We start from the raw sequence: 19397 nt of genomic DNA on the forward strand, positions 1-19397 counted from the left end.
CTTTCTAAATCCAGCTTGGACATCTGGCATTTCTCGCTCCATATATGGGAAGAGCCTTTGTTGTAATCTTGAGCATTACTTTACTTGCATGGGATATTAAGGCAATACAGTAGTTCGATAATTACTGCATTCCCTGGGATCCCCTTTCTTTGGAATTGGGATATATATTGAATGCTTCAAGTCTGTGGGCCATTGTTTAGTTTTCCATATTTCTTGACAGATTTTAGTCAAAATTTGGACAGATTCAGTCTCAGTAGCTTGTAGCAACTCTATTAGTATGCTGTCTATTCCTGGTGATTTGTTTCTTCCAAGTATTTTAAGAGCAGCTTTCACCTCACATTCTAAAATTTCTGGTTCTTCTTCATACGGTTCCTCCATGAATGAATCTGTCATCCTGGCATCTCTTTTATAGAGTTCTTCAGTGTATTGCTTCCATCTTCCTTTTATTTCATCTCAGTCAGTCAGTGTGTTCCCCTGTTGATTATTCAACATCCCTACTCGTGGTTTAAATTTCCCTTTCATTTCTCTAATCTTTTGGAATAGGACTCTTGTTCTTCCCTTTTTGTTGTAAGGCCATCCAAATTGGTGGCCATCGCTCTTGCGGCAGCAAGAATTACACCAAGAAGAGGGGCTTCACCTCAGCCTAGAGACCAAATCCAGAGTCTCTTGCAGGAGTGAACTCCATCATTTAACTGTGCACTGTGTGAAGAAGTGCTTTGTTCTCTCTGTCCCAAACCTTCCACCATTCAGCTTTATTAGAAGTCCACGAGTTCTAGCATTATAAGAGAGGGAGAAAAGCTTTTCTCCGTCTACTCCCCCCATGCTGTGCATAGTTTCATTTATGATTTATTTAGTTATTATTTGATTTATATCCCGCCCTTCCTCCCGGCAGGAGCCCAGGGTGGCAAACAAAAGCACTAAAAACTTTAAAACCTCATAAAAACAAACTTTAAAACACATTGAAACAAAACATCTTTAAAAACGTTTCTTAAAAAAACATAATCTAAGATTAAAAACATTTTTTTAAAAAGAAATTTTAAGAACATATTAAAAAGCAATTCCAACACAGACGCAAACTGGGATAGGTTACTTAAAAGGCTTGTTGAAAGAGAAAAGTCTTCAATAGGCGCTGAAAAGATGACAGAGATGGCACCTGTCTAATATTTAAGGGGAGGGAATTCCACAGGGTAGGTGCCGCCACACTAAAGGTCCATTTCCTATATTGTGCAGAACGGACCTCCTGATAAGATGGTATCTGCAGGACGCCCTCACCTGCAGAGTGCAGTGATCAACTGGGTATATAAAGGATATATAGTTTTATACACTTTTATCATGTTGCCTCTTACCTGACACTTCTTTAAACTAAAAAAGCCCAAAATCTTTATTTCCTTACAGGTGTGATGGAAGAGGTGGAAATCCCTGTATGCTGACCACAACAGAGCTCCCATCTTTTGTCCTGGACATGAGTTCCCTTCCTTTATGAGGTCTGCCAAAGGCAGAGGTTCCACCCAGACAGGTTCTCCCATCACTGCATGGCAATTAGGGAGGGAGGACAGCAGCAACCGCCACACATCTGCTGAATGTTGCCTTCCCTAGAGCTCTGACGTGACAAGAGAACTGTCATTGCCAAAGCTGCCCTGAGAAGAAAACGACAACCCTTCCTAGACACCCATCACCCGGGACACAGATCTCCACAACCAACTGATAATAACAAACAGCCTCTCAACTCTCTTCCATTCCAGGATGATGTGCGAATGAAATTGGATGTTCATTTTGTGACTGAACAGGCTTCCCATGGGGTTTGTCACTGAAATGAAATGCATTCTGTCTTCACACTTTATAGTTAATAGTTTTTGCCAACTTTATGGTTCTTTGACATCTAGGATCTCTTTACAAACCCATCTGTGAAGTTCATGGCAGTAGGCATCTTTCCAATTATATCCTTTAGATGAAGGCATGATGGAGGTGCAGTCATGCTCCACTTCTCCGTGGCGTTCTGAGCGGGTGGGCTTACCATCAGACCAATACCTGGGGCCAGAAAGAAGAGACTTCCATTAAACAAAAAAGACTGTGAGAGGTCAGGGATAGAGAAACACTTACTGTTCTGCTAGTTGCAGTGCATTTCCACCTCCCTTTTCTGAAAATGAGGGCACACGATGCTAGTCAAACTCTGCCCCTTTCACTGTAAAACCCGGTGAGATACACTCGAGTGCTTTTTTCAAAATTTGCTTCAAAAAGATTTTGCAGCTGATTGGCAGATCAACCCATTGCCCCTCCAGATGTGACCAATGGAAACACCATGGCCTGTGACAAGTGTGCTCACAGCCTGTGTCTATCAAACCGGCAGAAGGAGGAGGAAGCAAGGGGTGGTGAACCCTATAGGGGTAGAATAGGCTGCGCCACTTCGTGACTCTATGTGGGGGGGGCAGTCACGTCTTTAATGCTCCCCAACATTTTTTAAAAAAATGAATTCCTGTGATCAGGGAGCCCTAACATGGCAGGGAGATAAATGAATACATATTCACTTCAACAGTATTTAGGCAGAAACATCTTAGCAGATTGTGCCCCATGGCTGAACTCTGTGTGCCTGACAATGGCCCTTAATCACACCCCAAAGTTGGTTCATAGTAGGGATCCCTCTGTTCCTCCTTGCCCCAGGAAGAAAAGAGACTACAGCAAACTTCACTTGGCTCCTTGCAAGTTTCCAAATAGTGAGGGACATTGGAAGAGACACAATGACATGCAGATCTCTGCTTCTACATTTGATCTTGGTATTCTTTTCCCTCCCTGGGAAGGAACCATCTGAGGACAAAAATATGGCACACATCTGAGAACGTGGAAAGGAGGTACCCATAGATTTACTCCCCTCTGTGGCCTTCACCACCGTGATCCAGGATTGTAGATGGGGCACAGGAGACACTCTTGTGAAGCTCTGCAGCAAATTCTGTAATGAAGATTCCTCGACTTTTCCTCGGGCGCTTGAGAACAATTCCCCAACACCTCCTGGAGTAAGCCTTTTTAGACTTACTGTTTTATTAATCTGGAGCCATCTGTCCATTCCCAATTGCCTTCCTCAGTTTCATCTGTAAGGCCAATCCAGGCAGGATGACTGAGCTGAGAGGTGATGTAGTTCTGCACAAAGAAAGAGCGATCTCAGGCTGCGTACACAGCACAAACCATACTTTTAAAGCACATTCAAAGAACATTCCCCTGCCAAAAAAGAATCCTGGGAACTGTAGTTTGTTAAGGGTGATGGGAATTGTAGCTCTGTGAGGGGTAAACTACAGTTTTCAGGATTCTTTGGAGGGGGAAGTAAAGGTGTGTCTGAAGCTTCACTTGACAAAATGTCAAGATTCAGCTATCTAAACATCAGCATCATAGCAGTATTATTAAAGCTAGATTAACTAAGCACATAGAAGAACAAGCCTTGCTGAAGCAGAGCCAGCATGGCTTCTGCAAGGGAAAGTCCTGTCTCAGTAACCTATTAGAATTCTTTGAGAGTGTCAACAAGCATATAGATAGAGGTGATCCAGTGGACATAGTGTACTTAGACTTTCAAAAAGCGTTTGACAAGGTACCTCACCAAAGGCTTCTGAGGAAGCTTAGCAGTCATGGAATAAGAGGAGAGGTCCTCTTGTGGATAAGGAATTGGTTAAGAAGCAGAAAGCAGAGAGTAGGAATAAACAGACAGTTCTCCCAATGGAGGGCTGTAGAAAGTGGAGTCCCTCAAGGATCGGTATTGGGACCTGTACTTTTCAACTTGTTCATTAATGACCTAGAATTAGGAGTGAGCAGTGAAGTGGCCAAGTTTGCTGGCGACACTAAATTGTTCAGGGTTGTTAAAATAAAAAGGGATTGCGAAGAGCTCCAAAAAGTCCTCTCCAAACTGAGTGAATGGGCGGAAAAATGGCAAATGCAATTCAATATAAACAAGTGTAAAATTATGCATATTGGAGCAAAAAATCTGAATTCCACATATACGTTCATGGGGTCTGAACTGGCGGTGACAGACCAGGAGAGAGACCTCGGGGTTGTAGAGGACAGCACAATGAAAATGTCGACCCAGTGTGCGGCAGCTGTTAAAAAAGGCAAATTCCATGCTAGGGATAATTAGGAAAGGTATTGAAAATAAAACAGCCGATATCATAATGCCGTTGTATAAATCTATGGTGTGGCCGCATTTGGAATACTGTGTACAGTTCTGGTCGCCTCATCTCAAAAAGGATAGTATAGAGTTGGAAAAGGTTCAGAAGAGGGCAACCAGAATGATCAAGGGGATGGAGCGACTCCCTTACGAGGAAAGGTTGCAGCATTTGGGGCTTTTTAGTTTAGAGAAAAGGCGGGTCAGAGGAGACATGATAGAAGTGTATAAAATTATGCATGGCATTGAGAAAGTGGATAGAGAAAAGTTCTTCTCCCTCTCTCATAATACTAGAACTCGTGGACATTCAAAGAAGCTGAATGTTGGAAGATTCAGGGCAGACAAAAGGAAGTATTTCTTTACTCAGCGCATAGTTAAACTATGGAATTTGCTCCCACAAGATGCAGTAATGGCCACCAGCTTGGATGGCTTTAAAAGAAGATTAGACAAATTCATGGAGGACAGGGCTATCAATGGCTACTAGCCGTGATGGCTGTGCTGTGCCACCCTAGTCAGAGGCAGCATGCTTCTGAAAACCAGTTGCCGGAAGCCTCAGGAGGGGAGAGTGTTCTTGCACTCGGGTCCTGCTTGCGGGCTTCCCCCAGGCACCTGGTTGGCCACTGTGAGAACAGGATGCTGGACTAGATGGGCCACTGGCCTGATCCAGCAGGCTCTTCTTATGTTCTTATGTTCAGTAAATAGACAACAGCATGCCTGGGCTTGTATATGTTCTCTGTAATAATCATAATAATCATAATGTCCATAATCCTTTGCCAAAGAAATACCAAAATATGAACTATCAAAAGTTAGGTTCTGTGTGACCTGCATAAACATTGTGCACTATTTCTAACTCCAAGGATCTTTTTCCACATCAAATTATCTGCCAAGGAACCACTGCACAACTGTCACAGAACCTTTGAAGATTGCAAAAGAAGTCTGGTGCAGGTTCTAGGGTGTACATGCATTGAGGGCCCAATATCAGCTACAGGACTTCACCATCACCTAATGAGAACATGCCCAACACACTCCTGCAGGAAAAGATAAGGAATGGTGGACAACTGCCTCTCAGGGAAGCCTCCCTGTTACTTCTGATCTTCTGACTGAGGATGTTCTCATAAGCTTCATGGAACTCCAAGATTTTCTGGGGCACCATTTGCAAACCACACATGAACACTACAAAGGTCTGTAACAGGTGGATTGGAAGCAATTACAGCAGTACTTGCAAGAGATCACAAAATATTTGCACATGAGGGTAAGAAGAACAGAGGTCGACAAGGACATAAAGGCATTAGAGAGGATGGAGCATTTTGCTGAGGACCCCCAAAGAACAGGAAAGAAAGAAGAAAAATATAAACCTGTTCTTCGTCACTTAGGATGGAGGCCAAGTGGGCATCTCTGGACATGCAGAAGTTCTCAGCATCGTACCAGGTCTTTTTCCCTTTCGAAATGTAGTAGAGACTCCCCCCAAAAGTTTCCCAGTTGCCAGCAGATCTGGAAGATGTACCTTTCTTAGGAGGAGGCTGTCTGAAGAAAGATTCTAAGAGGGAATGAGTAAAAAGAAAATATTAATTTAGGTGGTACTATGTGGGGTGTAGACTATGGACAGTTGGGTTCAAACCACTGCTCATCCCTGAAGCACAATGGGAGATTTGGGGGAAGTCTTTCTGGCACCCTACACTACCACAAAAGGTTGTGGGGATAAATTGGATGATCCAATCCATGCTGTTCCGAGCTCCTTGGAGAAAGGAAAGGATTCCAAATATAATAAATATTGTCTCAACCAGAGCTTGGAAAAGTTACTGTTTTTGAACTACAACTCCCATCAGCCCAATCCAGTGGCCATGCTGGCTGGGGCTGATGGAAGTTGTAGTTTAAAAAAGTAACTTTTCCAAGCTCTGGTCTCAACACTTTCTTTTGGGAAGTCTCAAGTTGATCACATTTGAGAGGGCGGCTTATAATCACCATGTTTGATGTTGGGAAGGGTCATGAAATCTTCTGCATTGGAAGAGGATTTCTGGGCCAGGAAGGGTGCTGAGATTGGTGAAGATCCTCTCCCCAGAGCTCTTGAGAAATTGCTGCTGAACCCTCTCCTGCAGCCATGGTAAAGGGGCAACTCCTCCTTCATCACTTAGCTCAGAGAATGTATCCCCAGTTCAGATCTTTAGATACCAGTGACTCCTCCCCAGAAACTCTCTCAGCATCCCCACTTCCACCTTCATTCTGTTCCCAGAGGTGGCAGCGAGCCACAATTATTTACGATTGTCTGCATTAGGGATGCAGGGAACATTCAGAATTAAGGCATTTGATCTACAACCTTCAACAGTCTGGAATTTGTGAGCTGCTTATGTGAGAAGTAGCTGATGCAGCAGCAGCACTGTGGGAGCCCAAGCCCATGGGAAATATAGTTTCCTAGGGCTTTGGAATACTTGCTAAGGATCGTGGAGCCCTGAGAACTTGCAGGTGCCATGGACCCAGCATCCAAGATGCTGTTCCCTCAGCCCTTCTCATTGCCACTGCCACCATTTATGTTTTCAGGAAAAGGGGCAGCAGGGGGCTTGCAAGAGGGAAAATCTGCAGAGACCTCCAAGACTTGTTGTGTCTCTAATTACATGATTGGGAATGCTTGGAACAGACTCAAACACATAGTGAGTTAATTTGTGTCCAGTCTGAACTGATCTCAGATATCATTGTTTTACTGAGATGAGGGTACAAGTAGACATTGCCTGCTTAAATCCCTATGTTGTTTGGAAGCAGAGATAATGTTCCAAAAGAGTTCCGTACCTTGGTCTGGGGTTGCCCAAATTCTGACTTGGGTCTAGAAGGACAGTCAACTTGCCTGGGATGATAACAGCCGGTTAATAGGAAAAGGAGCAAGTGTCATCTCTGTGGCCAAGCCAGTGACAAAAAATCCTAGCAATTATGTGCTTCATGGACCTGTTTTGTCTGCTCTGTTGGTGTTTGAAGATGGTCTGGAAGCCTCGTCCCACTTGTTTTTCAGGGCAGCGAGATGTGAACATATTACACAGATCCTGAATGTTCTGCATTGATGGCCAGGGAGCTTCCAGGCCCAAAGAAGATGTTGCTACTAGCATACAAAGCCCTGAACGGCAGATACTTGAAAGAGCACCTTCCCAAGTACCAGATACAGTGTTTTTTTTATATCTGTACAAGAAAACCTTTGCTCATGGTGCCCTTAATGAATATAGCCTATGGAGGGAGAGCAGGGCCTTTTCAGTGGTGGTGCTGCTCACCCCAGTGATGAAATTCCTTCACCATTGAGATCAAGTTATCCCTTGTATTACTCATATTTAGGAGACAGTTTAAGACTTTGGTTTCAGCAGACCTTTGGAGAGGAACCATTTCTATAGTAATGAGCCCTGCTGGAGCAGTCCAAGAACCATCTGGTGCAACGTTCTGCGCTCATAGTGAGCAACCAGATGCTTATGGGAGAAGCCCTACTTTGTTACGGAAGGCCTTTGAAGAATAATGGGAGTGGTACCATTTTATGTTTTATTGCTGACCATCAATCATGTATTGCTTTTTTAAAAAAAACAAACCCACTGTGGTTTTAATATCTTCTTCTCCCAGCTGGTGCTATATGCCAGCCTTTAACTTACTTGAAAGAATGTCTTACCCCTTATATACCAGTCGATCACTGCGCTGTGCAGGTGAGGGCCTCCTGCAGATATCATCTTATCAGGAGGTCCCTTTCTGCACAACATGGGAAGCGGACCTTTAGTGTGGCGGCACCTACCCTGTGGAATTCCCTCCCCTTAAATATTAGACAGGCGCCATCTCTGCTATCTTTTTGGCACCTACTGAAGACCTTCCTCTTTGATCAAGCCTTTTAAGTAGAGACCTTATCCCAGTCTGCGTCTGTGTTGGAATTGCTTTTTAAGATGTTTTTAAAGTTTTTTTTTTTAAAAAAGATCTTTAAAGGAGGTTTTGTTTTAATAAGTTTTTAAGTCTGTTTTCATGATGTTTTAGAGTGTTTTTAGTGCTTTTGTGTGCCGCCCTGGGCTCCTTCTGGGAGGAAGGGTGGGACAGAAATTAAATTAATTGATTGATCTATCGATTGATTGATTATAATTCAAGTTGGCCTTTATTCTTGTTACCAGCATAGGATGAACCCTTTTTGCAGTTGGAGCACACCATGTGTTCATCCTTGCATTCTTAAAATGTGCCGTATTTAGGCATTTAGATACTCACGGTACTTTTTTTTCCGCTCCGCATAGTCCTTTTGAGCTCCTTCTAACTTTTCCGGCAGTGTCGTTACATGCTGTGATACCTTTATGGCTAAAAGTATTCCCAGAGTTAGAAGGAGTGTCTTCTTCACCACCACCATCTCCCACCCCCCGCCCACCCCCCACATACACAGGCACATTTGCTTCTTTATTTAAACATTTATATCCTGCCTCCCTATCTCACAAAGTAGGACACCCAGGGAAGCCGACAAGACAGAGGTAAAAAGCAAAAAACAATTTTTAAAAAACAGAACACAATCCACCCACCAATAAAACTAAAACAATTAGCATTCAAGTGCTGAAAGCAATGTCTGTAACAACAAAAATGCCATCGAAGCCGGAATAAAAATTAGATAAGGGGAGCAAACAAGTTCTTCCATTGTTCTGGAGCTATAAGGCCCATCAGAACCCAGCAAAAGCATCTTCAGAGAAGAAGCCAAACATGCCTTTATGAGATCGTACCCCAGAGCGAGTACCACGATCCGGGAGGACCTCTCCTTTGTACCCCGCTGGCAGTGAGAAGAAAAGGAAAATCTCCATTGAAGACCTAGCTGTCAGCTTTAGGTCAGGGATGGGAAACCAATGTTTGCAGATTCAGGACAGGCAAAAGAATGCAACACTTCACACTGCACATAGCTGCAAAGAAGATGAATTCCGTACTATGGATTATTAAGAAAGGGGTAGAAAATAAAACTGTCAGTATCGTAATATTTCTGCAGCAAGAATCACACTTTCTATTGCATAGGGTTCTGATGGCCACATTTCAAAATGTGTATTGTGTAGCTGGAAAAGGTGCAGAAGGAGAACAAAAATGGGGGTAAGGAACTACACTAAGAAGTAAAGGCAAGCATGATAGAGGTTTATAAAATTATGGATGGGGTGGAGAAAACAGAGAGAGGGAAGGTTTTCTTGCTCATAATGCTAGAACTCTGGGACCATCTTCCAGTGAAGATGAATATTTGACCATAAGGACATAGGAAGAGCCTGCTGGATCAGGCCAATGACCCATCTAGTCCAACATCCTTTTCTCACAGTTGGCCAACCAGATGCCGTTGGAATGTTTGGGAAAGACAATTGGAAGGACTTTTTCACACACGGCACTTAGTCAAACTATGGAATTTGCTCCCACAATTTCTAGTGATGGCCACCAACATGGATGGCTTTAAAAGATGATTAGTCAAATTCATGGAAGATAAAGTTATCAGTGGTTACTAGCAATGATGGCTAGCAGTGTAGTGGCAAATGCAGAAGTACAGGGTCCCCTCATGATAATCACAGCCAAGTCCCCTGCTCTTTTTTTGCTGCTGCATTGAGAATGAGATTCTTGTTAATGCCTTCTCCCACAACAGACGTCCCTAGGAGCCAATAAGCACAAAAGAGGAGAGTGTTACCTACTGAAAAGAGTCTTCTCAGTGGCTGACTCACCTCCTTTCACTCTGATTGGCTCTAATCAGCAGGAAAGGACAAGGAAGCATGTTAGAGGACTCTTCTCAGTGGCTAACACACTCCCCTTTTATGCTGATTGACTCCTAGGATGCTGGAAACATAGAGACCCTGCTCCCAAAAAAATAAGGAGTCTGAGACCCCATGAGACCCTGGACGACTACACCACTGACAATGGCTACGGTATGTTCTCTCTCCCCTGTCAGAGGCAGTGTGCCTCTCAATGCCAGTTGCGGTGAATCACAAGTGGAAAGAAGTGTTGTTGTACCCATGTCCTGCTTGGAGACTTTCCCAGAGGCTATCTGCTTCGCCATTGTGAGAACAGGATGCTGGCCTGATCCATCAGGGCTATTCTTATGCGCTTAGATGTTAGAAGCCTTGCAGAGGGGAGATTCAACAGTCCTATTCTTCTTCTTCTTCTTTCAGTATCGTGCTGGGAAATGTGGGCTGCAGAGAAGTGCTATACTTCCCATAAAGCCTAACCAGCTTTCCACGCCTATTTCTTATCTGCTATGCCTTCAAGGTTCTTCATCATTTTCTCCTCAGTGGTTTAGAAACAGCCCCCACCCCATTTTAAAACCAATAAAAAACAAACCATTCTTACCCTTCCACTTACCATTTTCATAATTGAGTTTAGGACGTCTGAGCGAGGTGGCCATTGTGGTCCGGAGCCTGATCAGTGGGTCTTCAAGATGATGTTTTGGTTCAGTGATCATCTGATAATCTGAAGTTATTAAGTTTGAATATTAGGCAGGCGCCATCTCTGCTATCTTTTCAGCGCCTTTGGAAGACTTTCCTCTTTCAACAAGCCTTTTAGGTTGAGACCTATCCCAGTCTGCGTCTGTGTTAGAATTGCTTAGTATGTTTTTAATAATGTTTTTAACCCTTTTTTAAAGTTATTTTTTAAAATGTTTTTAACGCTGTTTTAATGTATTTTAAGATCTGTTTTTATGATGTTTTAAAGTGTTTTTAGCACTTTGTTTGCCGCCCTGGGCTCCTGCTGGGAGGAAGGGCGGGATAGAAATTAAATAATAAATAAAATAAAATAAATAAGTTAAGGGTGGGTACTAAGATTCCCAGATGCCTCATTCCAAACTGTTAGGAACCTACCACCCTCCCTACACAAGCAATCCAATAAATGTATGAAACTGCCTTATTCAGAGATTCATAGAGAAATTGGCTTTGTTTATACAATTTTTCAAATGATAAATGGGCGAATTTAGCTCCATTAAATTCATTTACATCAATATAATAATTTCCTCTTTTTTCCCCTTTCCTACATTTAAAAACCATATATGTGGTTTGGGGTTTTTTTCTGTATTTTCATTTCTTCCTTTCTTATTGCCTTTCTCTTAATTTTTTTTTTTTTGTATTTTACGTTATACTGCATAAAAAGAACTTTTTAAACAGGCCTTTTTCTTTTCCAACCAAAGCAGGAATTAAGGATGCTTTTCTTATTGTTTTAACAATGTTTTTATTGGGTTTTCTTTATTCTATCATGTTTTTGTATGTTGTAATGGCACCTTGACATACATTTATGAAAATTGTGGCTTATAAATATTTTAATTAATAAATAAATAAACTTGTCTACTTTTTTTGTATATTTATGTCAGATCAATGTAATATTTTTAAAATTCTGAAAAGAATTGTTTAAAAACAAAACACCAAGCCTGGGACTATCTATCCCCGCAGCCTGAGATCCTTTCAAGGGAAAATGCCAGGTATTGAACCTGGTACCCTTTTTCATTTGTGTACATTGTTTGTATACCACCCTTAAGGATGGTTTGCAAAAACATGATAAATGTAAGAAAAAAGAGGTTTCTATTCAACGCATGTAGTCCTGTACTTATGCCCCGAACCCATTTATTTTTAGCACTGAGCTGCAGCTCATGCCCCCAAATGCCATCTTCTGACACTAAAGGAATAGTATTGTTACAGGATTCAGAGGCTAGTCTGAATGTCATCTTTGGACCCCCTCCAAGCCTGTGGTTTTGCACCTGCAGGGTGAGATTATGTAGCAGAAGCAGCTCCTGAAATGATCAAACCACACTCCTTGTTAATTTTATTTATTTGTTTGTTTGTTTCTTAAATTTATATCCCACCCTTCCTCCTAGAAGGAGCCCAGGGCATCATTCTGGATGACTAAAGAGATGGCCAAGTACAGGGGTGTTGCCATAAAAATGACTACAGCCTGGAGGTGATGATTTGTGGGTGAAGAAGAATAACAGGCATGGGGCCAGTCTTGTCAGGTCTCCTGTTGAGCTGTCTGGAGACAGAGAGACTTGAGTTGTTCTCTGTACTGAAACCAAAACTATGGCTTTGTAACATATACATCCTAGAAACCTAGTAGAGAAGCAAGATCTGTTAGAGATGCTGTCAGCCCTTCCATCTTACACCCTGCTAAATAAAACCATGTATCACAAGACACCACTGTATATCCAGTGACATTCATTCCAAAGACACAAGCCCTGAGGCTTGTGCTGGCAGCCCTGAAATCTCTCAGCTCTTGGAGATTGGGGTATGTGCAACAGTATCATCCATTGTTTGATAGGAAGAAAACAAGGGTGCTGGAGACTGGTAGCACTCCACAGTTATGACACAGAGGAAATGTACTATTGTAAGAACCTATGGCTACAAACTGGCAGTAACGTATATACATGATGCATCTGTGCAACAGGGGATTATGTTTTTCAAGTTTCAAATTCTGGAACCCCTCTCTCTTTTTGCAGTTCAACTGCATTCTCTTTGAGACATTGTGGTTTATGTGTGTGTGCTGAATAGTCAGTGTGGCCTCATACAGGGGATTAGACAATGATTGCTTCCTTTGAGATCTAGGAGTCTACAAATGACTTTTCACTTCTGGGAGGCCTGGGAGGGTACGCCACCAAAGAATATTTGAAATATTGGATGCAGTTTGGCCACTACTCAGAATGCATTTTTTAATTCCAGCTTCAGGTCTTAACTGAAGCTGCCTTGGGGCACTAATGATGTGAAGCAGCTCCACAAGTAAGAGAGGGGCAATGTTTGTGCCATTGGTCTGCTCCTGTGGCTGTGACTCGCGCTGCCTCCCCCCTTTCAATGTCTGCAGGTTTAGCACTGAGTTCTGCAAACTGATGCCTACACACCACTGCTCATCTGTTGCTGCTCCCTGCAGTCATGATCACTGAGCCTGGAAGGGTCTTGCTCCCATGGACCACCTACAAATGAGCCACTGATATATAGCTCCCCTTTTCTAGACATCCTTGAGGGGATGCAGCCAGTGGGAATGCAACATGAGGTGTGGGTTCAGCAATGGGGACTTTAATTAGGGGGTTTCAGATGAAATGACCTCCTCATGCATGCACTTGAGGGAGCCCCATCACCTGTGAGCCACATCATCTGTGCATGCTGGGCACATAGTTCTGCTGAGCATGGGGGGGGGAATATCTACTGACATACTTGGGCTCATCCAGAAGAGCAGAGGGTCAGGGCCTTTTTAAGGGGGGCATGTGGGGGCAATTACCCCAGGCCTCATGTATGAGGAGGGTTCACACATGGAAGATGCCACATGAACATTGGCATTTCTGCATTGTTGCCAACTCTTTTCTTTCAGAATCCCATTAAGCTGAACTCCATAAACCTAATGGGGGGGAAATCACAGCACAAACTCTACTGGTGGCCGTACCCTTTTGTCATGGCAGCATGAGCAAAATAGTTGCAGCCACATGCAGAGCTAAAAGTAGCAACCCAGCCCAACCATAGTCAATTTTTTAATTATTATTAAATTTTAAATGCCACCTTCTCCCCCCCACAGAACCCACACGTCTTACATGATCCTGCTTCTCATCATTTTATCCTCACAACAACCCTGTGACGCAGGTTAGGCTGAGAGTGACTGGCCCAAAGTCATCAAGTGAGCTTCATGGCTGAGTGGGGACTAGAACCTGGATTTCCCGAGTCTTAGCCCATCACACTAACCACTGCACCTCAGTGACCCCCACATACACGCTACGGCCCCAGGGTCCTCAATGCAGTGTCTAAATACACTAGCATGCTCACCAAGACCTAACCAGAGTGCCCTTGGCCTTTATCTAATTCTGCCAATTTCGAATTGCGGAGGAGAAAGAGCTTTCTCCAAACTAGCCTTTATTTAAAATAAGATATCCAGAACGCTACGGTCATCATTATCTATTCTATCAATAGGATGGGATCTTCTGAGAGAAATATCTTTTGATAATCTAATCTCTGAATTTGCTGACAAGATGAGAGCACTTTTAAAGAATTCTGATTGTGGTTTGTCATTGTGTGTAAATGCTTTCTTTAACTTTAGTATTAACATTTTAATATTCTGATGTCAAATTTAGCTGCTTTTTTGAAGCATTGTGTGCATACTTTTTTCCCCCAGCTGAGAGGGGAAAGTTGACATTGGCAGAGGGTGCTGTGAGAAGGAGGCTGCACAGGGCCCCCCACAAATGAACATTCTGCCCCAGGCCTCTCGGTGTCTTAAAAGGGGGTGGGGATGGGTACATGCGTGCAGGGGCCCTCCTCCTGTTGGCCAGTGGGGGCATAGCAGGCACAAGCATCCCAGGTGTCATGTGACCAGCAGGCCCGACTCTGCTCCCCTGATAATTACGTGTGGGGTGTTTGACCCCTATGTTAACACTCTGGTGTTCAGCAGGAGGAAGGAGGTGTCACAGGTTATTCAAGAGCTGTTTTGGGATAGCGTGCATTAAAAAGTAGAGGTGAACTTACAGAGAAAGCCAATCCCGCATAACAAGGCCGTAGAGATTAGTGTAGAGACACCAAGACCAGTCCATATCACCTTTATACGTTGTCCTGATAGACCACCTGGAGGGGGTGGCGGCGGCGGCGGCGGCGGCGGTGGTGGTGGAGGTTCTGCCTTCTTCTTGTCAGCTGCAGGTTTTCCCTTGGGAGCCATCGCTTGATCGGCAAGAAGAAAGAAATGCCCATGAAGACGACGGATCCAGGGACAAGTCCACCACCAGGCCTCAGAGGTTCACCTGTAGGGGAACTTCGTCACTGACTGTACCCGAGACCCAACAGATAGAAGCCTTTGGTGGTTGCTAAGCAACAGCCAATTGGACCTCTTTTCATGGCTGATGCTACATTTAATTCTGGGCACTCGGACAACTCTGTTTTGATGCAAAGGGGATCAAGGGAAACTCGTAGGAGGCAAAACTGAGAAGGAAATGGAGGAACATTGCGGGAAGCCTGAAAAGGAGAAACCGCTAACAGCTTTCAACAAGTTCTCAGATAAAATGGCTCATTAATGGAAGGGCAAGACGGAAACAATTTAAGCTCCCATAACGGGAGGCTGAGGCTAAATACTCAGGGATTACCTAAGTAAATCTACCCAACATTGGCTAGCCTTCCCCTTGCACCACAGCAGGCTAAGTGACCACCTTCTGAACCTTCCGCTGCTGGCGCCCCTTAGGACTCCCACCCAGGGTACCATCCAAGCACTTCCGTTACTCTGCTCCCAGGTCTGATTCACTCGATCCCTGCACTACTTCTTACACCTTCCCCCTCCTGCCTTACTCACTTTCTTTGTCCTCTCAGCATAGTGCATTCAACAGCCCTGTGACTCAAGCTGCTTGCTGATTGGCTGCTTCTTCTCCCCAGCCACCATTCACGATCACCAGCACACCTGCAGCAGAGAGGCAAGATGGATTATGATGGCATGGGCAGGGGGGGTTGAGACAGCAGCCTTTGGCATCCTGTGTCAAGCAAAGTGAGGCAACAGCATCCCCACCCATTGTCAGTGAAGATGTCAGCAAGTTCCTCCCCAGCTTTGAGAGCTTAGTTGTCTCCCACCTTCACAGCCTCCTTCAGAGAGTTTGCAGCTGGGATGAGATTTGAGCCAGCACTACCCCTAGATCATTCCCTCACCAAGCTCTGTTGGTATGAGCAACTTAGGAATGGGGGGTGGCCCCACCAGTGTCAAGCAAAGCTAGAGATTTATCACCTCTCCATGGAAATTTTTTAAGCCTTAGCCCACTCTCATTAAGGAATTGGATATTTGACCATGATGCAAGGGAAGATAGGGCAACCATAGTTGTTGCGCCCATTTCTATCTGGTACCCCCAACTCAAGGTCAATCATGCAAGATCCAATTATTTTGAGATTTTGACCTATGCACAGCTTTGTAGGGCATTCACGGAACTCAGGTTTCAAGTGATGCCCTCTGCATATCTGGAGGGGAGATACCTGGGAATCCCAACTAATGAACGGAAATGCATTTATGGGTGTGACCAGATAGAAGACATAATTCATTACGTGTTGTATTGTCCCTTGTATGAGGACCCCAGAAGGAAATTCTTGGTATATTATATTATATTCAGCTATACTCAGATAGACCAACCAAAAGTTGTGGAAGTTTTAGCAGACAATTTTAAATAAGTAACAATCCCAGTCACCAATTTTGCCCTGCCAGCCAAGAAGCTGCAGGCTAGCCATATTAAGGACTATGGAGTATAATCAGTTTTAAATTGGGTATAGCTAGTCCTGCTGTTGTTTTATTTGTACTTGGATGTTTTATTTATTTTAATTTCTCTCTCTCTGTATTTTGCAAAGGTCTATGGCTATATGCAATAAAGTTCAAACAGAAAATAAAACCCCAGATCACGCCTCATTCTGTTAGCCGCTGTGTTTCCTAATATGGTTTTGTGTTTATACGTTCCCTAATCCACTTTTTTTTAAATGAAAATTTTTCAGAACTGTTCTAGAAATTACCCAGATCTGGTTTTGTAGCACACCTCTGAGCCAAGTTCATGCTTTGATTTGGATTCCTGCATTGAGCAGGGGTTGGACTCGATGGCCTTGTAGGCCCCTTCCAACTCTACTATTCTATGAGTCATTATCTTCGTGGCCAGTCTGTTTTAACATTAGCAGGGTGTGTTTCTCTTTCCACCAAAGAACCACAACCAGGCTCTGACATTTCTGGATAAGGACTAAGGCTTTAAGGATGCTGTTGGTGTACTGCCCACCCAGCTGTCCAAGAGCCTCCTTGAACAAGCTGGTCGGCCTCAAGAGTGGCATTGAAGGAACCCCGGGGTGATAATTCAGGGGGGGGGGATTCAACATTCATGCTGAGGTTGCCATTGGACCAGCTCATATTTTATGCCCTCCACGGTAAGCATGAGACCATCTCAGATTGTCATCAGCCTGATGCACAGAGCAAGATCTGCCCTTGACTTGGTTTTTGCTCCAAGTGAGAATTACAGATGGGTATATACTCATTTATATATACCCAGAGTTGGATATATACTCATTATATTATATATACCTATTATATACCCAGTCGATCACTGCGCTCTGCAGGTGAGGGCCTCCTGCAGATACCATCTTATCAGGAGGTCCATTCCGCACAACATAGGAAACAGACCTTTAGTGTAGGGGTACCGCCCTTTGGAATTCCCTCCCCTTAAATATTAGACAGGCGCCATCTCTGTTATCTTTTTGGTGCCTACTGAAGACCTTCCTCTTTCAACAAGTCTTTTCAGTAGAGACCTAATCCCAGTCTGCATCTGTGTTGGAATTGCTTTTTAATATATTTTTAAACCTTCTTCTTTTAATGTTTTTAAAGTTTTTTACAAAATGTTTTTAAAGATGTTTTGTTTTAATATGTTTTCAATGATTGTTGTGTTTAATATATTTTGAAGCCTGTTCTTATGATGTTTTAAAGTGTTTTTAGTGCTTTTGTTTGCCGCCTTGAGCTCCTGTCGGGAGGAAGGGGATATAAATAAATAAATAAATAAATAAGGATCCGTCCAGTTCAGTTGTCTTCACTTCTAATTTTTCCAACCTGAAGCTCAGTTCTCCACATTTCTGCAGCAATTTGCAAATTTCTTTTCTTAAAAGTCCTCATGAAAATTCTTTAGCATTTTAGTGCAAGTAATTTCTCTGGGTATAATGTAATTTTGTATGTTAGTTTTGCTAATTTGTTTTTACGCTCACTTGCCCCTAATATATGCATTTTTGTAAACCGTGGTTGGTTGGAAAACTGCACTGCAAAATTCAGATGTGTGCAATTGTGCAAGGATGGTTGTGTTTGTGTTCTCACATAATTTTGAAAAGTGTGAATTTGGTAGATTTGGTTGAAATGTGAATGGAATCTAATTTTCCCCCATTCCTGGTGAGGCAAAACGTGGTAGAGCCACCTGTCTGACTCTTACCCAGTCATGGCTGGTGGCTCCATGTCAATGGGGCAGCACTTTTCAGCCTAAAACCCGGAGCAGATTCCACTGCCCCACTGACATGGAGCCAACATCAGCCACTGCTCTTAAAGTAGACTACATTCCAGCCAGAAACCCCACACACATACATTTTTATGCACATTCATGTTTATGTACATTTCTCCCTGATACATGTATTTTTGTAAATACTGTTTGGTTGGAGGGGGGTTGGACTTGATGGCCTTATAGGCCCCTTCCAACTCTACTATTCTATGATTCTATGGAGAACTCAATTGCAAAATTCGGATTAGTTCTCATATTGTTTCAAAACGTGTGACCTTGGCAGATTGTGAACTGAATTGAATGTGTCCCCTGTCCTTATTGGGGAGAGGGTTAGTTTGGAAATAGGAGGGTGAGTCTCTGTGTCTCAGTTGTCATGGTTGGATCACTTCATGGTGAAGCTTTGGTGATGAGACCAGGCACATAGAATTTGTTTTCACAGATGGTGTCGAGCATATGGTAGTCATGTGACCCTATTTTGAGGCAAAGCAGTAATAGGTCCATCCCTACTACTTAGATGCCGCCCATTTCTTCTCAGATCCTGAAAGTAGGCAAAATCCACCCCATTTTTTCATTCCTCACTCATTGCTACCCAACAGCCTCTTTCAGTTGTGATAGTCTTTGCAGCCTCACAGAAAAGAGAAAGGAGAGGGAGAGAGGGAGAGAGAGAGAGAGAGAGAGAGAGAGATTTTAATCTGTTTTATCGTGATCTGCAGGAACTTGAGCTTCAAAACTGTTTCATCTTGCTTGGCCAGGAGTCATAAAGGGTGAAATTAGAGTTTTCCCTGTTCTGTCATCCTCAACAGCAATGGTTCTTGACTTGGCACCAGCTTTCTTCTACACTTCCCAAGAGAACTATCTCAAACTCTGCCCTCCTTCCTTTGCTAGTGCCTCTGAGCACATTGCTTCCCACAGTGGCTAGTCTGTGCAAGCCAATCTACACTGAACTTGCCATATTTGAAATTGTTTCTGTCCCACCCTTTGCTTGTGGAATATATAAATGTATAAATATCGGACAGCCACTTAACGTGATGCTATTGAGGTGCCTACTAAGGACATTTTTCTTTAGGAAGGCTTTCCCTGAGGTGAAACGCAGTCATTTAAGGAATATCAATTTTACATCTGATGAAGTGGTTTTTTTGAATTTGTATGGATGGTTTTATCATTTTTAGAGTTTATCAAACTGATTTTATTGATTCTGTTTGTGTCTTTTATTCTGTTTTTATCTTGAACACCCCTTCGCTGGCTTCATGGTAGTCTATAAATCTGCAGGAGAAGCAGAAGGAATATTCACCAGAGAACTTTCATTGTATGCAGCAGCAGACAAATGCTAGG

General features: G+C 43.3%; 1 protein-coding gene across 1 annotated transcript; it reads right to left on the reverse strand.

Annotated features, from left to right (window-relative positions):
• Positions 1–1862: 1862 nt before the first annotated feature.
• LOC133363699 (CD209 antigen-like protein C) lies at positions 1863–14746 on the reverse strand. The gene is made up of 6 exons (XM_061582967.1): positions 14656–14746; positions 10445–10552; positions 8351–8437; positions 5497–5678; positions 3029–3132; positions 1863–2028 (listed from the first exon to the last, which is right to left on the reverse strand). The coding sequence occupies exons 1-6, from the start codon at positions 14744–14746 to the stop codon at positions 1863–1865; spliced, it is 738 nt and encodes a 245-aa protein (XP_061438951.1).
• Between the last annotated feature and the right edge of the window lie 4651 nt (positions 14747–19397).

Source organism: Rhineura floridana, chromosome 9 (assembly GCF_030035675.1).
Source record: "Rhineura floridana isolate rRhiFlo1 chromosome 9, rRhiFlo1.hap2, whole genome shotgun sequence".
NCBI classification, from domain to species: Eukaryota; Metazoa; Chordata; class Lepidosauria; order Squamata; family Rhineuridae; genus Rhineura; species Rhineura floridana.